At 38.1% G+C, this 15767-nt stretch overlaps 1 protein-coding gene across 1 annotated transcript in view; it reads right to left on the reverse strand.

Moving 5' to 3' along the window:
• Positions 1 to 377: 377 nt before the first annotated feature.
• Positions 378 to 15767, reverse strand: part of SIRT1 (sirtuin 1) — a 28908-nt gene continuing 13518 nt past the window's right edge. The window contains exons 6-9 of the mRNA XM_065407801.1: positions 13375 to 13454; positions 7938 to 8124; positions 4495 to 5073; positions 378 to 2556 (exon numbers count right to left, since the gene is read on the reverse strand). Of these exons, the coding sequence (XP_065263873.1) occupies positions 2240 to 2556; positions 4495 to 5073; positions 7938 to 8124; positions 13375 to 13454 (1163 nt within the window). The 3' untranslated portion in view covers positions 378 to 2239. The remainder of the gene's footprint in view (positions 2557 to 4494; positions 5074 to 7937; positions 8125 to 13374; positions 13455 to 15767) is intronic.

Below are 15767 nucleotides of genomic sequence, written 5' to 3' on the forward strand. Positions count from 1 at the left end.
AATAAGGCACAGGGAGGATGGTTCTTCACTGTTTAAGAGGTTGAAGATTTCATGGAAATTGAGAGTTGGCTGTTCAATCACCACTCCTGCTTTCTTTTTCAGGGGGCCACTCAATGGGTAATGGGAAAAAACAAAAAAAAACAAAAAAAAACACCTCTTAGGCCCTACTGTGTCCATCCTACACAGAGAAGCTCTAGCACCAGCACGTGGCTATCTTTTCAGAGTCACTAAAATAAACTGTAAGGGAAAAAAAGAGCCACAATAAATGTGTTTCATAGCCTGCACCTGTAAATATTTCATATGACAGCTGTTGACAAATTTATAACTTTTATAAGACATCTTAAAGCTTTGTACACAAATTCTTAACAGGAATAAAGTCAAATGACAATTTTAATAGACTTTAGAACAGAGTGTACAAGTATAAAACACGGGTTTGTATTTCAAAAGTTGCAGGAAGAGAGCCAGTCATTTTAAACAGTCTTCTACAAAATGTATGTCAGTAGATTACATAAAAGACGCTATATACAATATAAAAGCAGAAAACAATCCTCACTGTAAAAATAATTTAAAACAAAATCTTTCAATTTAAAATATCTCCTATAGCACAAACTAATACATTGTGACATGCAAGTGAAAACTAAACATACTGCATTCTTTAATGTAGCCAAATGAAATCTGTCTTAAAATTTGGACCATGAGACAACATGTGAACATTTTTTAGATGAACACAGAAGGCCATTCTTAATACATTTGAAAGTCTCTGAATTACTTAACAAATTTTATGTTTAAAGAACAGCTACTATATATATATTCCAAAATGTAATAAATATTCAAGCAAAGTATGAATAATCTATGTCTGTAGAGTTCTTTTGGGTCAGTGTTGCATGGAAGTGGTTTATAGAAAACAAATGCTTCACTTACTACTATACTGTGCAATTTTACAAAATATTTAATTCTAAAAGCATGGAAACAAATCTGCAGTTGAAAAAAAATGGTGACCTAGCATTTGAAGATACGCTGTAGGAGCCAATTTCAGTAGCTGCTTTGCTTTCTAGTACAAAAACACCGAACTAGTAGGTAATAAGGTATCATTCTCCAAACAAGAGACAGAACCTCAAAGAGGCACACTTTCTGGTTGAGTTATGGTTACACTGCATTTTACCAATTACTTTAGAAGTGTAAGCAGCTAATTGCCAGCTTTTTGTGTAATAGGAAGGGGAGAAACTAGTTTAAATGATAAGCACTCAAATATTTGGGAAAAGATCTTCCCCTACTTACATTCTCCTGGAAGTAAGAGATTTACAATTTCATAATAGCTTGCATTTTAACATCTTGGCAGTTTATCAGAAAGGATTTATGCAAGCAGTACTACACGGATAGACCTTTTATACATTAACTTGAAAAACTTCTGCAGTTAGAGGATCCAATTTGTTTCTTTAATAGAAACAAATATTTTCATAACATTTCTTACTGTCTTGTTATAGTTTTATGAGCCAATATAGAAAATGCTTCATGTCCACAGGAAATATCAGTCATCCTTCAAAAACGCTAATTAAGCATGATCCTCTTCAGAGCACTTTATATAAGTCTCAGAAAGGCAAAAACATTTTCAAGTGCTCTCTGTCTTGTTTTATTTTTAACTATCTACTGACACTGTCTCAAATATACAAAGTAACAAAGCAAAAAGTAGCTGCCACAGAAAGTCTTGGAAAATGCCAGTGTTTAATGACAGATTGTAAAAGAACGAAAGATTTAGCAGAAGCATAAAGAGCTTATAAATAAACCAAACTGTTATAAACCACGAGGTGTAAAAATACCATTCTTTGGTCTAGATTAGCTGTTCCCTTTATATTAGTTTAACATTCCAATGGCTTTTTCAAAACTGTTTAAAAATAATATATGTTGAAATTCATTAAGCAAAAATACTGTTTATATATATATACACCCATACACACAGATGCCTGATCACACAAATGAACTTAATAAAAGTGAACATAGTGACAATTGCTTAAAGATACTCTTAGTACCTTTTTAAAATAAAAAAAATTAGTGTTGAATGCAGTTACAAAATTTTATTGAAAAAAGTTAAAAAAAAACTGCATGAAAATCTGTTTTAGTTGTTTATAAACGTTACATCCGTATGGATTCCTTGCTCTAAGTTCAGAAGTAAACATTCATTCCAACATGCCAAAGCTCCTAATGCTGGTGGGAAAGTTCCTGTAACCAGTCAATGATTACTTTACAATTTGTTTGATGGACGATCAATTCCTGCAGCTTCATTTATATAAGCTGGTTCACCAACTGCATCTTGAACAACTCCATCTTCCCCAAATCCAGTCTCCTCTTCTCTCTCTGGAGCATCCTCCTCCTCCATGCCATTATAGAATTCTTCAATCTCACTTTCATCTTCAACATCTAAGCTTGGACTATGACAAGAACCACTATCACTACTACTTCCACAAGAACTAGAAGATAGGACATCATCTTCAGAGTCTGAGTAAACCTCAGCCCCATGGAAAATGTAGCGATTTGGTGGTAAAAATAAGTATTGAGTACCTGGAAATACATTTAATCAATGAAGAGTAATCTGCTTAATTGTTAAGTAAAAATAAATTATGCTGCAGTGCAAACTTTCTAACCACAAAACCATTTCCAAATGTGTAGTATTATGCAGAAATCTAACAAGAACAAGTTATAAGACCATTATAGTCCAGTATCCTGCATCTAGCAGTGACAAATACCAGATACTTCAGAGGAAAGCAAGGCATTCCTTTCCTCCGTCTTCCCATAATATATACTTGTTAAATACAAATTATGCATTACTGTAGAAGAAAGGGATAACGCTTTCTTAATTCCCACTTGTGATCAATTTCAGCCCTAAAGCATGAGGCTGAGTTACTCAGAACAGTATTGGTTTTCAAGGCTTTCAATATTAATATTCATGATCACCCAGTTTTTTTAAAAAGAACCATCTCACACACTTGCAGTAACAAATTCTACAGATAACGAAAAAAATGCTCGCTCTCTCTATAATGTTGCGTTCTAAACTTACTACCCCTTCATTTCAATGCCTCTGTTCTTGTAGTCTATTCCTTTTAGGGCACCAATGCATTTTATTCACTTTTATTGAAGCAGCACCATATGCATTCTTTACAAATTATTCTTGACTATCCCCCTAGATCTCTTCTCTCCATTCAGAGAAGATAGGCATATTTAGGAAATTTCTTAAATGTGTACTTTTTTCTGTTTCAGACATCTTGTTTGCCAGCTTTCTATCTAATCTGTTTTAATCCAACTGAAGTTTCATATTCCTGTAGAGAGTGTTAATCTCATCAGTTCTCTTGCTTTGGCATACTGACCACCACTTCCATATTGACTCACTGGAGTACCTTTTCTCCACTCTGAGAAGCAAGGATTAGATTCTGAACTCTTTAAAATAAGGAGTGTTGGTTTTAATGAGGTAAATCATGTATGCATACTATACTGCATAGTTTAAAAACAAAAGAAAAAAGTTCACTAACACACGAATGGCGGTGTGTTTATAGCCCAGCTTTTTTCATTACTTTCTTACACAAGCAGTTATCTCCCAGATCTATAGATGTTTTCCTAGACTCTTATGCATTATATTAAATGTTACAATAGCACAAAATCCAGACTGGGTCCCCATTATACTGGGTGATGTACAAAGAGAGATAAAGACAGTCTTTGCTGTGGAGAATTGACAACCTAAAAGCTTGTCAATGCCAATTCATTTTTTAACAGTGAAATGGTAACTTCTATATATATTTCATGTCACCAGAACATTCAACGGGCTATGCAACAGAATTACCATAGAGGTTTGCAGGAACTCCAAAGTTTCTTCAAACTATTACGACTGAAAATTAGTAGGATGAAGTGCTGGTATTAATATCTCACAGCATCACTATTACTGTGTGTAATTACAGTGACAGTTTGAGAAAATTAAATGTCACTTACGAGATTTGCTTCCCACTCTATCATGCTTTTGTCACCCAAAATATTGCAATATGGCCATTATGCTGAAATGTAAATAAAACTTCTGTTCGATGTTTTTATAATTTAGAGTGTGAAAGGATTAACAAATTAATGCTTCACCAAAAGTAACTTTGGCAGAGCAATTAAAAACTTTGGTTTTTGATAATCTCCAACTCCCTGAATCTTACTTTTTCCCCATAACACGCTTTAATAACTTAGTTGTTTATTTCATGCAGGAAAGAGAAGAAAGGATTCTTTAGTTTTTCTTCAGATTCTTTCCATGTCTCTAGTCAAACTGTACGTTTTTCATTGTCACTACACATAGACTTATTCCTGCTTGCTTCTCTAAAATAGACTTTACTTTATATATTGCTGAAGTGTCTCCTGAAACAATGTTCTCTACCGCCTCAAACACATTAACATTTTATTGCTTTAAAATTCAAGATTTCATATCCTACATATGAAAATCAAGATGGTTACAGAATGTGAGTTTATACTTACCATCAAGCCGCTTGCTAATTTGTTCTTTTGCAAATCTGTTTGCCAAACATTTTCTCAATGTTTCAACTGATGAAGTTATTTCATTTTTCTCTTTATTTTCCTCCTTGTTAGATCTATTATCCTTCAGATGTTCTGAGTTCATTAGCTGGCCAGTAATACTTTCAGAGTTTTCTGAGCATGCTTGAACTTCTTGCAATTTATCCTCCATGCAATTCTCTTTAGATTCTGAGGGAGGATCAACATTTTCTGCCTTACCTTCAGTTGGATGCTCTGAAAGTACCACTAAAGGATCTGGTGGTGTCATACTGTTCGGTGAACTAGAGTCTTCAGAAATTTTTAAAGGGGTAGGTGGTAACTCAGCTGAATGCATTTCAAATTCCTTGTGCATTCGTGAGGGCTTTTCTGTTATTTCTGAAAGTTTTACAGAGTTATAGCAAAGTTTTGTATATTCACCACCTAGCCTTTGACATAATTCATTAATAATGACATCACAGTCTCCAAGAAGTTCCACATCAAAGTGTAGATGAGGCAAAGGTTCCCTATTAATTAAGATCTGAGGCACTTCATGGGGGATGGAACCTACACACAGAAAAGATCAGTCACCACAAAACTTTAAAATACTTATTTTTCTAGTAAAGGTTAAATTATTTAACAGCAGTTAGAATGCACTAACATTACTGATAAAACAAAAGTTTGTTAGTTGGAGTTCTCCAAGTTCTCTACATATACCCACTTATGAGAGACTAAAACAGAGAAGTTTGAGAAGTAAACAATTAACTTAAAGTCTAGTTAATTAAAAAATAGTAATTTCAGATGCTATACCTGCCGTTAGTCTACCAACAATTTTGTGGCTTTATAGTCATTGTGATATTGCACTCTATATGATTTTATGAAAATATGCTAATGAGTGACTATAATGTAAGTGGAATATGCTTCATGCAAAAGGTCTCTAGTAAGGTATCATTACAAAGCTTATAATCTCTAAGGTGCCACAAATACTCCTGTTCTTCATCCTATTTGTATGTATGTATCATTCTTGTATCAAACTAGAAATATGAAATATAACTCAGAGGTCCTATTGTAATTATGCAAAGTGTGGGCCATTAATGGTGGTTTGGAATTTTGATGGCTCCCATTAATCAGGACAATTGACTATAAATGGCTCTGTTTACTTGTAAGTCTTCCTGTATACCTGTGTGTTGGCAAGTGGGTAATGAAGTCTTATAGTGACGTGATCATGTCATCTGAACTGGAATCCATCTTTAACCTGGTGCTTTTCCATTTAGAAGGAGGGGTGGGAACCCAGAGTGGGACAAAGGATTCCCGCCTTGAGCAAAAGATATATAAGGGGGTGGAACAGAACAAAGGGAGCTGCAGTCATGAGAAATCCCCTAGCTACCACCTGAGCTGGAACAAGGACTGTACCAGGGGAAAGGATTGTGCCCAGACTAGGAAAGCATCCAGTCTGTGATAGAAGCTTATTGAAACATCTCTGAGGGTGAGATTTTATCTGTATTCAGTTTTCTTACTGTATTAGGCTTAGACTTGCGTGTTTTGTTTGATTTTGCTTGGCAATTCACTTTGTTCTGTCCGTTATTACTTGGAACCACTTAAATCCTACTTTTTTGTATTTTATAAAATCACCTTTTACTTATTAATTAACCCAGAGTATGTATGGGGGGGGAGGAGGGGGTGCAAACAGCTGTGCATTTCTCTCTATCAGTGTTATAGAGGGTGAACAATTTATGAGTTTATCCTGTATAAGCTTTATACAGGGTAAAATGGATTTATTTGGGGTTTGGACCCCATTGGAAGCTGGGTACCTGAGTGTTGGAGACCGGAACACTTCTTAAGCTATTTTCAGTTAAGCCTGCAGCTTTCAGGGGACGTGGTTCAAACCTGGGTCTGTGTTTGTAGCAGGCAAGAGTGTCTGGCTCAAACCAGGCAAGGCACTGAAGTCCCAAGCTGCCAGGGAAAACAGGCTTAGAGGTAGTTTCAGCACATCAGGTGGCAGTTCCCAAGGGGGTTTCTGTGATCCAACCCGTCAGTCATTTCCTTTTATTTTTTAAACAAGTGTTCCTCTACTCTGTTACTATGTAAAAAACCTATGCAAACAGAAGAAACTGATTACAGTGAAACAAGTTACTGTCAAATGATCAAAGTAAACAAATAGAAAAGAGACTTCTCTAATCTCTTGGAAAAGTTACAGTAATTTTATGAATTACTTGAAACAATGCAAAAATTTTCAGATAGTGTGACTTTCAGTTAATGATATCCCTTTAACTAGAGCAAAATAAATGTTCTGAGACTGCAAACCACATTGCATGCAAAGGATTGCTTAACCTGCCTGCCTTTTCATATTTGGAACAAAAAACTTGCTAACCCATCTTTGGTTCTTCAGATAGCTGACTAAAGACATCCAACTTTATCCAAAGATGAAGTAAGGAGAGAAATGATCTGTGAAGCAAAGCTTTTCTCTACGGTCATAATTTCATGCTCCCCATTCAGCCTAAATGACAACTTACCTATGGAGGAAAGAAGGCCCACAGATAAAGCAAAAACAGACACTATAACAATGAACAACTGACCAGCAACTGTTCTGAACTAACATTTTTTAACTTGATAAGGCGTTCGTACAAATTTGTGAAGAGATACTAATGAACAGACGCTATTGGTAAACCCAGTGTACACCAGGCAAATAAACCATTACTGACAATGATTTTCAGTACTTTCTGAAACAGTGAGGGGCTAGTTTTGTCCAGTCTACACCAGCACATAAAACAGTTTTCCACACCAGTTCTGGGGACTCAATGATACTAAAAAACTTCTAAACAACCACCATACACATTACCTAGTTTTGCACAGTGCTTAAAAACAAAGGCTTGAAAATAAAGATTACATTTAAAGAGGACCTTGAAAAATATATTTTGTCTTTTTTTCCCCCAAGCCAGCACTCCCTATTAAACCTTTGAGAGATTTAAAAAAAAAAAAAAAAAAAAAAAAAAAATCCAAGTGCAAGGGGAGAGGAAACATTTGTGAGAAGCAAAGATGGAGAACTAAAACATACAATGAAGTCAGACAAACCAACCATTAAGTATTTTTGTGAAGAAATTTAATATTTTAGATTATTTTTGTTGCTTTGATACATTCCTTGTCACTTGTTTAAAAAAATAAATACATTTAGATTTGTTTTGTCCCTCTTATCAGATTTGTATAGGCAACTTTCCCTAATTATATGCTTGAATTAGAAAAAAGAAGATAATCAGCCCAGCTTCCACACTGAACCAAAACCAAGGAAGATCTCAAACATTTGTTGGGATTGTGTGGAACAGAAGCTAGATGATGTGCATTACCTTACATTTTTAAATTTGTCTTCACCAGAAACTTTTGCATCAGAATGCTTCCTCTGTTATTCCCCAAAATTATTAGCAATAGCCACTTACTTGGAATCAATGCTACTGGTCTTACTTTCAGTGAAGACCCAATAACAATAAGGAGATCAACTTCATCTTTGTCATACTTCATGGCCCTATGGAACTGCTCAGGTAAGTTTTCTCCAAAGAACACTATCTCTGGCTTCATGATGGCAAGTGGTTCATCAGGTGGACACCTGGGACATCTTGGAACAACCTGCATTATAAAATATTTTATTAATGATCACGGATCCAACTTTTTAAAGAGAAAATCTCAAGTCTGAACAATTCATCATTTATTGTCAAAATGTATACTGTGAAAGGTATTAAAAGTAGCTTCAGTAATTTATGCAGTCTCCTCAGTCTTTTTTTCTGCTCTATGCAGACCTCTTGTGCATCCCAAACTCTGCTGCTCTGCACACACAGTAGCATGTGAGTGACAGGGTATTACGGCTCACTTTGTGCTTTCAGGTAATTTTAAATCAAAGGAAGTACCCAAGAAAATATAACCCACAATCTTTATTTGGCAACTTCTTTACTGAAGTCCAGAACTTAATTTCACACTTCTCTAACATGGGTTTAGTCTACTACTACCCAGCACTAGCTAAATATATTACCATCAAGCAGAATTTATACTAATATTGTTCTGACTAAACAAGAGTTATTAACTGCCAATTCCTGGAAGATGTCCCAGTATAAAACAGCCTTCCCAACCAAAGTGTATACTGTAATAGTTTTACATTTATAGAACCTTTCATCCTGAAGATTTCACAAATTACATGCATATAGTACCACTGAACTCTAGCAGATAGCCAATTAACCACATGCTGCATAATAGGACAGGAAAGATAAATTTTGCATTTTAACACCAGGGTGGACTCCCATCATAAATTTTCCACTCCTGCACAGGACAGAAAAATGCTGCTCACTGGAAACTAATTCTTTGAGGGTGTTGTCTCTATATCTATCTACACTTGTGTAATGCCCACTCCCCTGCAGCCACTGAGCTTTGGGAGCCTTCTGGAAAGCAGTGCCTGTTAAGGATGCACAAGTATCCTCTCTCTCAGCTCTGAATGGAGTTTATAGAAGGCTGATGCAGCCCTAACTGCCTCAGTTCTTTCTGCTAAACTACAGAGTGCTAAGACTTGAATTTAGGAAAAGAGGGGAAGGAGGGTCAGGAATGTGAATATACAGAGGCAACACTCTCAAAAAACTACTTACTGCTGAATAATCTTTCTTTGAGGTGGTTGCTGCAGGTTCCCATTTGTAGTCTTGCACGCAGTACAACTCCTAGGAAGGAGGGCTGAAGTGTTCTCATTAAACAAAGACTGCAGAACTGCCCTCCCATAGCAAGCATTAGATCTCAATGGATCAAGAGACTAGTGCTGCATAAAGGTGTGAAGAGATCTCCAGGCAGCATCTGCAGACTTTTAAGCCAAAAACTTTCTGAGAGCCAATCTGAAAGCTATATGGAAAAAAGACATCTTTTAAGTAGAGAACCATGAACTAGTACTGTGGGTGAGAGGCAGAAATAATGGAAGCCAGTGTCAGTATGTGGAACTTGAATTTTCTGATTAAGCTGGTTGGTTTCTGGAGGTCCACAATAGGACAAAAGCCATCTCTGAAAAACCAAAAATAGATTTTTCCCCCTTTGTATTGAGGCACTTTCTCCGCAATTCCAGTCTTTACACAAGGAATCCAATCCTGCTCTGAACAGATTCTCACAAGAGGGATCCCAGAGAAGCCAGATGGCAGGAGGGCTGGAAGATGGTATGGAGTGAAGTTGGATCACACATCCACACTAAATGATCTCTAGTATCCCAAGCCAAAGGGAAATTAACCAAGTGCTCCCCAAAGGGGACAGAGGAGGAGGATGAAGTTGAAACTTGCTCTGGGCTCTCACAAAAAACTTCAGATCTGATGTACTGCTGATAAAAGACGACGACAGAGCATTTAGCTGTTCTCTGCCTCTTCTGTTGATGCCAATAACAACTCTCTGGAACTGCGGTTGGAAACTTAAGGATGTGTAAAGTAAAGTCTTCAGTATAAGAAGGAAAATGACATGGAGGCATTCCCTCTTTTGATCTACATTAAGGAGTCCCAGAGACCAAGTAATAGTATCCTTCATTTTCTCGAGATCTCATTCATCTTAAGGCTAAAAAACCCATTCACATGGGCCTGAATCTCAGACAAAAGGCTCAATGAATTGTGACAAAAATATTCTCTCAGTGAAACAGCTGATGCCACTATCCAGTCCAAAGTGTCTGAAGCATTATAAGTAGCCATGCTTCAGTGTTCTACATCTTCCAGTTACGAACTTCTCTGCTAATTCTCAGCAAGATGATTATTAAGGGGGAGCATCTGTTTCAAAAGCTGACATTTGATACTGAGAAGTTAAAACTAGAATAGATAGCTTGTCACTCAAATTCCCAGGGTACCTCAGAGTAAACTTCTCCATACACCCATCCCCCAAAATTATTCCTGCTGGCATCCTTGCTGTTGGGAAGGAAGGTCCAACCTGACTTGGAGCTTTTCACTGGCCCTTGACATTACCAATGGACCAGGGATAAGATGAGTAAAGAAAAATTCCTTTTTTTTTTTTTTTTAAAGAATGTACAAAAATTGGTGCTTTTTTTCTGGACTTATTTCTAATTCTAGAACCTCTGCCACATGTCCTAGTAACTCTTGAAACGGCCTGAAGTAATTAGAAGTAAAACAGAAATGATGTCCTCAGGAGAAGTTGAAGAGAAAACAATATCTTCTTGCTCAAGAGTTCATTCCAGGTCTATAGCCCCTTCTTCCTCTTATCCAGATAAGGTGGTCATGGATACTGGCCAGCAAAGAACACAATGCCACTGGTGATGTTAAAGGTGGACAACACCACTCTGTCTGTTTTAGGAGAGGCAGAGAAGCAGGGGCAGAAGAATGAAGTAAAGCAACAGAATTAAGAGGTCTTTTACAATCCTATCATAGGTTAAAAGGAGGTCTCTGCTGATAAGAAGCTGTCTGGAATTTTCATTTCCTTTCCGAACATCCCCCTTTGATTTAGAATGAAATCTGGCTGGAAAAGGAGCAAGGCTAAAAAAAGGCAAAATTTCTGTGAAGAATTAAAGGACCCAGGAAACTGGCAACTTCCAAGTTTGTATCTAGCAGGAAGCTGGAACGAGGGGAAACAGTCTTCTATAAGGACTTAGTACTGAAAGCTATTTATCTGAAGGAATGGGGAGGGAAATCCTTGTTAGAGGCAAAGGGGCTGCTGAAGTAGAGAACCACCTGGGGTTTCTGAGCTAGGTGAGAGTCTCCTCTATGGAGGGAGCCATTAACTGGCCCCTAAAACAAACACTTTGGGGAGGCAGTGGAGAATTAAGATACAGAAGCAGACAGGATTGGGGACTGAAGATATTGTTCCTCCCTGGGAAGAAGCCTGCTATTGGAGCAGTTTGAAGAATGGGAGGGGGGTAAAACCAAATTTTGAGCATTTTCTTTTCCTCTGATTGACCTATTCCTTGCTCTCGGAAGCCATGTTCAGCAGTGGACACATTAAACTGCAATAGAAACCCCCCCCCCCCCCCCAACTGTCTGGGATTATTTAAAAAGTCAGGTCCTGCCACAGGAAGATAGTCCTAATTGGTTCCAAATAGTCTTACTGCACTGCTGCAAATAGAAGGAACTGCAAGTGCATGGAGGTGAGCCAGAAAGAGAAGCCCTTTTGATCTTACTGCTAGGCACTGCACTTCTAAACATGCGTAAAATTCCCAAGCAAAGAAAATGCCTGTCTTCCCTAAAGTTTTCTAGGACACTATCTACCAGAACTACTGCTAGAATACAAGGAGATGTTGCAGGGAGGGGAAGTGGTGGCAATAGCTAAAATAATAATAATCCTGACTGGATAGAATAGGGAGAGCCCAAAGAGAAGTCTCTGTTTTTCTGGTACAAAGGCAGAAGACAAGGCTCTGCATATCAGTGCAGTGATCCAAGTGTGTCAGCAGAGGGAGAGCTGGCAACTAACAAACAAACACAGCCATGAGAAGCCTCAGTGATGTCAGATTCGAAGCTGAAAACCCACAGGTTCAGAGCTGAGGTACCCAGGCAGGAGAAATGGTGCTTATATATAACATTCCTAATAGCAATACAAATCAGATTTTATTCACGGGCATTATTGCACACTTCAAATATTACAAATAACCCTCAGTGCTGCAGTCACCTCAAAAAGGTCTGTCACATCTCAACTATAGTTCTATTTTTCAATTTAAACTTTACAGTAAACCTCCTATTTTTCAAATAACCTTCTTCCTCTTATACCATTATATTTGAGACTGAGTTTGAATGTTTATGGCCCTTCGTCTTAGTTTCTCATTTAAAAGAGCAACTGTGGATATGCTAAGCATTTGTGGCAGAACCATCTGAGAAGTGGCCTTTAATTAGACAGGCAGAGACCCACCTCCGAGACTAGGACTCTACTTGTGTAAACAAGTTCTTTTCCCCTCCCAGATCCTCCTGGCCAGCTAAGCACCTTCTTAGAAACTCCTCTGCTCCTTGAAGGGGAGGGGATAAAGAGTGGGGCTGGGGGTAAGGTCTGTCCAATATAGTATTGCTCTACATTAGGAAGAGTAGTAGGAACTACTTGGCCTAAATCTGGAGCATGTCACACAAAACAGAGGGCTAGAGAGATATGACAATAGCTTCAAACAAGCCTTTGAAAATGTGTGTCAAAGGGCCAATTTGATTCCCCATCTTTTTGACAAAGGACTCAAGAACAGCTTAATAATTTTATCAACTTTCCTTACATATGTCATGTGCTGTTTATCAAATTTTACCCAGACTGAACAAAACTTCCTTGGAACATTTAAAGGAACAGGGCACCAGCTCAGCAAGCAGGTGCTTGGAGCGGCCAACAGAGAGGGGTGGCACGCCCGGCTCTTTGGCGGCAATTTGGCAGTGGGTCCCTCTCTCCCTCTCGGAGGGAAGGACCTGCCGCTGAAGAACGATGCAGCGGTGGCAGAGCTGCCGCCGAAGTGCCGCCAATCGTGGCTTTTTTTTTTTTTTTTTGCCACTTGGGGTGGCAAAAATGCTGGAGCCGGCCCTGTAAAGGAACCGTTAAAAATATTTGAAGAGTTCCTTACCTGAATTACTATAATCTTACATTAATAAAACCAAGACCGTGTTAAATCCACTTTATTTTTTAAACATTTGTATTACGTTCAACTAATTATGCAGTGAAACTAGATAGTGAAATTAATTAGAAATTTATCTGGTTCCCATATAATAGTATTTGGATTGCAAGTACGGCAGGAAAATCTTGAAATATAAATGTAAGCGTTTTGAATTTAATGAAACATTTCAGGTGCACATTTAATACATATATTTAAAAAGCAGAAGCTGACAATTGTCCTTGAAGTAATTGGGGAGGTTTCTGTAATAACTGGTCATAGTCTTTCAAGAAGTTAAGTATTTTTTTTTTTTTTACCTGATTAAAAATGTCTCCTCGAACAGCTTCACAGTCAACTTTGTATTTACAGATGAGGCAGGAAGCTGTTGCAAAGGAACCTGAAAAAAAATATGGGTGAAGGTGATGTGTGTTAAACTATGCAATAGTGACAATTTGACAAGAATATTATATGGTCTCAAATGATGACTTGCATGTGGAACAATGCTAAAAAGTCCTAACAAAGTTCACTAATGTCACACACACAAAAGTCAGTTAACTGAACTGAAAGATGGAAACACTTATTTGGGAATATACTTTCTGACACAAACCCCCAATTTGAGGCATTTGGGCTATGCCTCTCTTCCTATAAAGGCCAAGAGCAGTTCAGGCTTGGTCACGTTATGCCCCTTCCACTCTTGTGTCAGGTGAGTATTTCCAAAGTGTTAGGGGAAAAAACTAATTTTTTTAGTAGATTAGAATATAACTTAATACACCTCTACCCCGATATAATGCGACCCGATATAACAGACATTCGGATAGAACGCGGTAAAACAGTGCTCGGGGGGGGGGGGGGGGGGGAGGCGGGGCTGCGCACTCCAGCGGATCAAAGCAAGTTCGATATAACGTGCTTTCACCTATAACGCGGTAAGATTTTTTGGCTCCCGAGAACAGCGTTATATCGAGGTAGAGGTGTACTACTACTTTATTTAAGCAGAGCTAACTATATACAGGAAACCTGAAGATGCCGTCATATAGATAGCTGGAGAATTTCTTGTAGTTCAGACTAAGGTATGTGCACAAGGATTAGTTACTGAAAAGTAATCAGGAAACTAGTTTTCCATTTTGAATCTCTTTTTTCTAGACCGAAATACTTGGGATGCAGCAAGCAGTCAGTAAGGAGAATAAAGTGTTCATTTTCCCCGCAAAGTAGTAGTTATAAATAGGGCCCTACCAAATTCATGGCCTTGAAAAAACACGTCACGGACCGTGAAATCTGGTCTTTTGTATACTTTTACTCTATACTATACAGATTTCACGGGGGAAACCAACATTTCTCAAAGTGAGGATCCCAACCCAAAAGGAGGCTGTAGGGGGGTTGCAAGGTTATTGTAGGGGAGCTGTGGTATTGCCACCCTTACTTGTGGCCCAGATCCTCAGCTGGTGTAAACTGACGTGGCCCCATTGTCTTTGCTGGAGCTACATCAATTTACACCAGTTGAAGATACAAGCCAATGTTCAACTTCATTGAAAAATTCTACTACAGTATATTTCAACTAGACTTTATGCATTTAGCACATGCCATGCTTTTTCTTATAGCTGTTGACACTTTGGGAAGAATGATGGAAGAATAACTCTTCCTTTTGCAACTCACAGAAATCAATTTTGATTGAGTCTTAATGCATTCAAAAGATTTCTGAGACTCTTCTGTCATCCTAATTGTGGCCTGCAAGCTTGTCTTTATGAAGAGGAAATACAGGGAATTGGATTCCATAGGTTCAAATGTATGGGTTGCGAGAGCTTATAATACAGAAGGACAGATATACCTAACTGCTGATTTGGGTAGGCATGCTGGTCTAGGAACCTAGGTAATCTACCAGACTTTTGTGAACCCATGTTTACAACACTGGGTTGCAAGATGTTTTAGGACTAACTCTAGACCTTCTTGTAAGAAGTAAAATGCTTAGTTTTGTGATGATGTTTTTACCTTGACACTAGTATGAAACCTTTCTCCAAACTCTTCCATAGGTCAAAGGGGTAGAAAGCTTGAATGAGTGTAGGAGAGCTTATTATTTTGAACAAGTATCTCATCTTGTTTTGAATTTAGCCAGGCTGTCAGGCTCCAGTAGTGGTTTCTGGGACAGAAGATTCTGTTTTCTTGGAAGATGAAGTGGCAGTGTGCCACCTATATTATGTCCAACTACCACAGTCTTCTTGGCCAGTTGGAGGTGGACAGTAATTATGACTGCTGCCTCCATTTTCTGAATCACTCTTCATAGTGCAAGGAGGATGCAGTGAGAGGGGAAAAGGCATATAGTGATCTTTAGTCTGCTTCTCTGTACTAGTTCCCTTCCCTTTTTGTTGACTGGGTGCAATAAGATCCACTTCAATGTGACCTAGTTCCCTGGATATCAGCTGAAATATTTCCTTTGAAGGAAAGATGGTCATGTGTCCTCTTTTCTTATATAATGTTTTGGTCTTAGCCTTCTTAGGAGCAAGAAGGGAGGAAAGCTGAATGTTTAACTCCAGCTCTCCTCCTCACATGATAAAAAGCAGGAGTGCAAGTGCAATGTAATATCCCCAGGAGAACCAAAATCTTGCTCTTAGATAGAGTAAGAATAGAAAGGGTGCCAGACTCCTTGCCAAGTGACTCAGTTAAGAAGCTGAAACATTTCCCTTTAGAGCTTAGCCTAGGGAATCGGGGGGATTTTTGG

Source organism: Emys orbicularis, chromosome 7, assembly GCF_028017835.1.
Source record: "Emys orbicularis isolate rEmyOrb1 chromosome 7, rEmyOrb1.hap1, whole genome shotgun sequence".
NCBI lineage: Eukaryota > Metazoa > Chordata > Testudines > Emydidae > Emys > Emys orbicularis.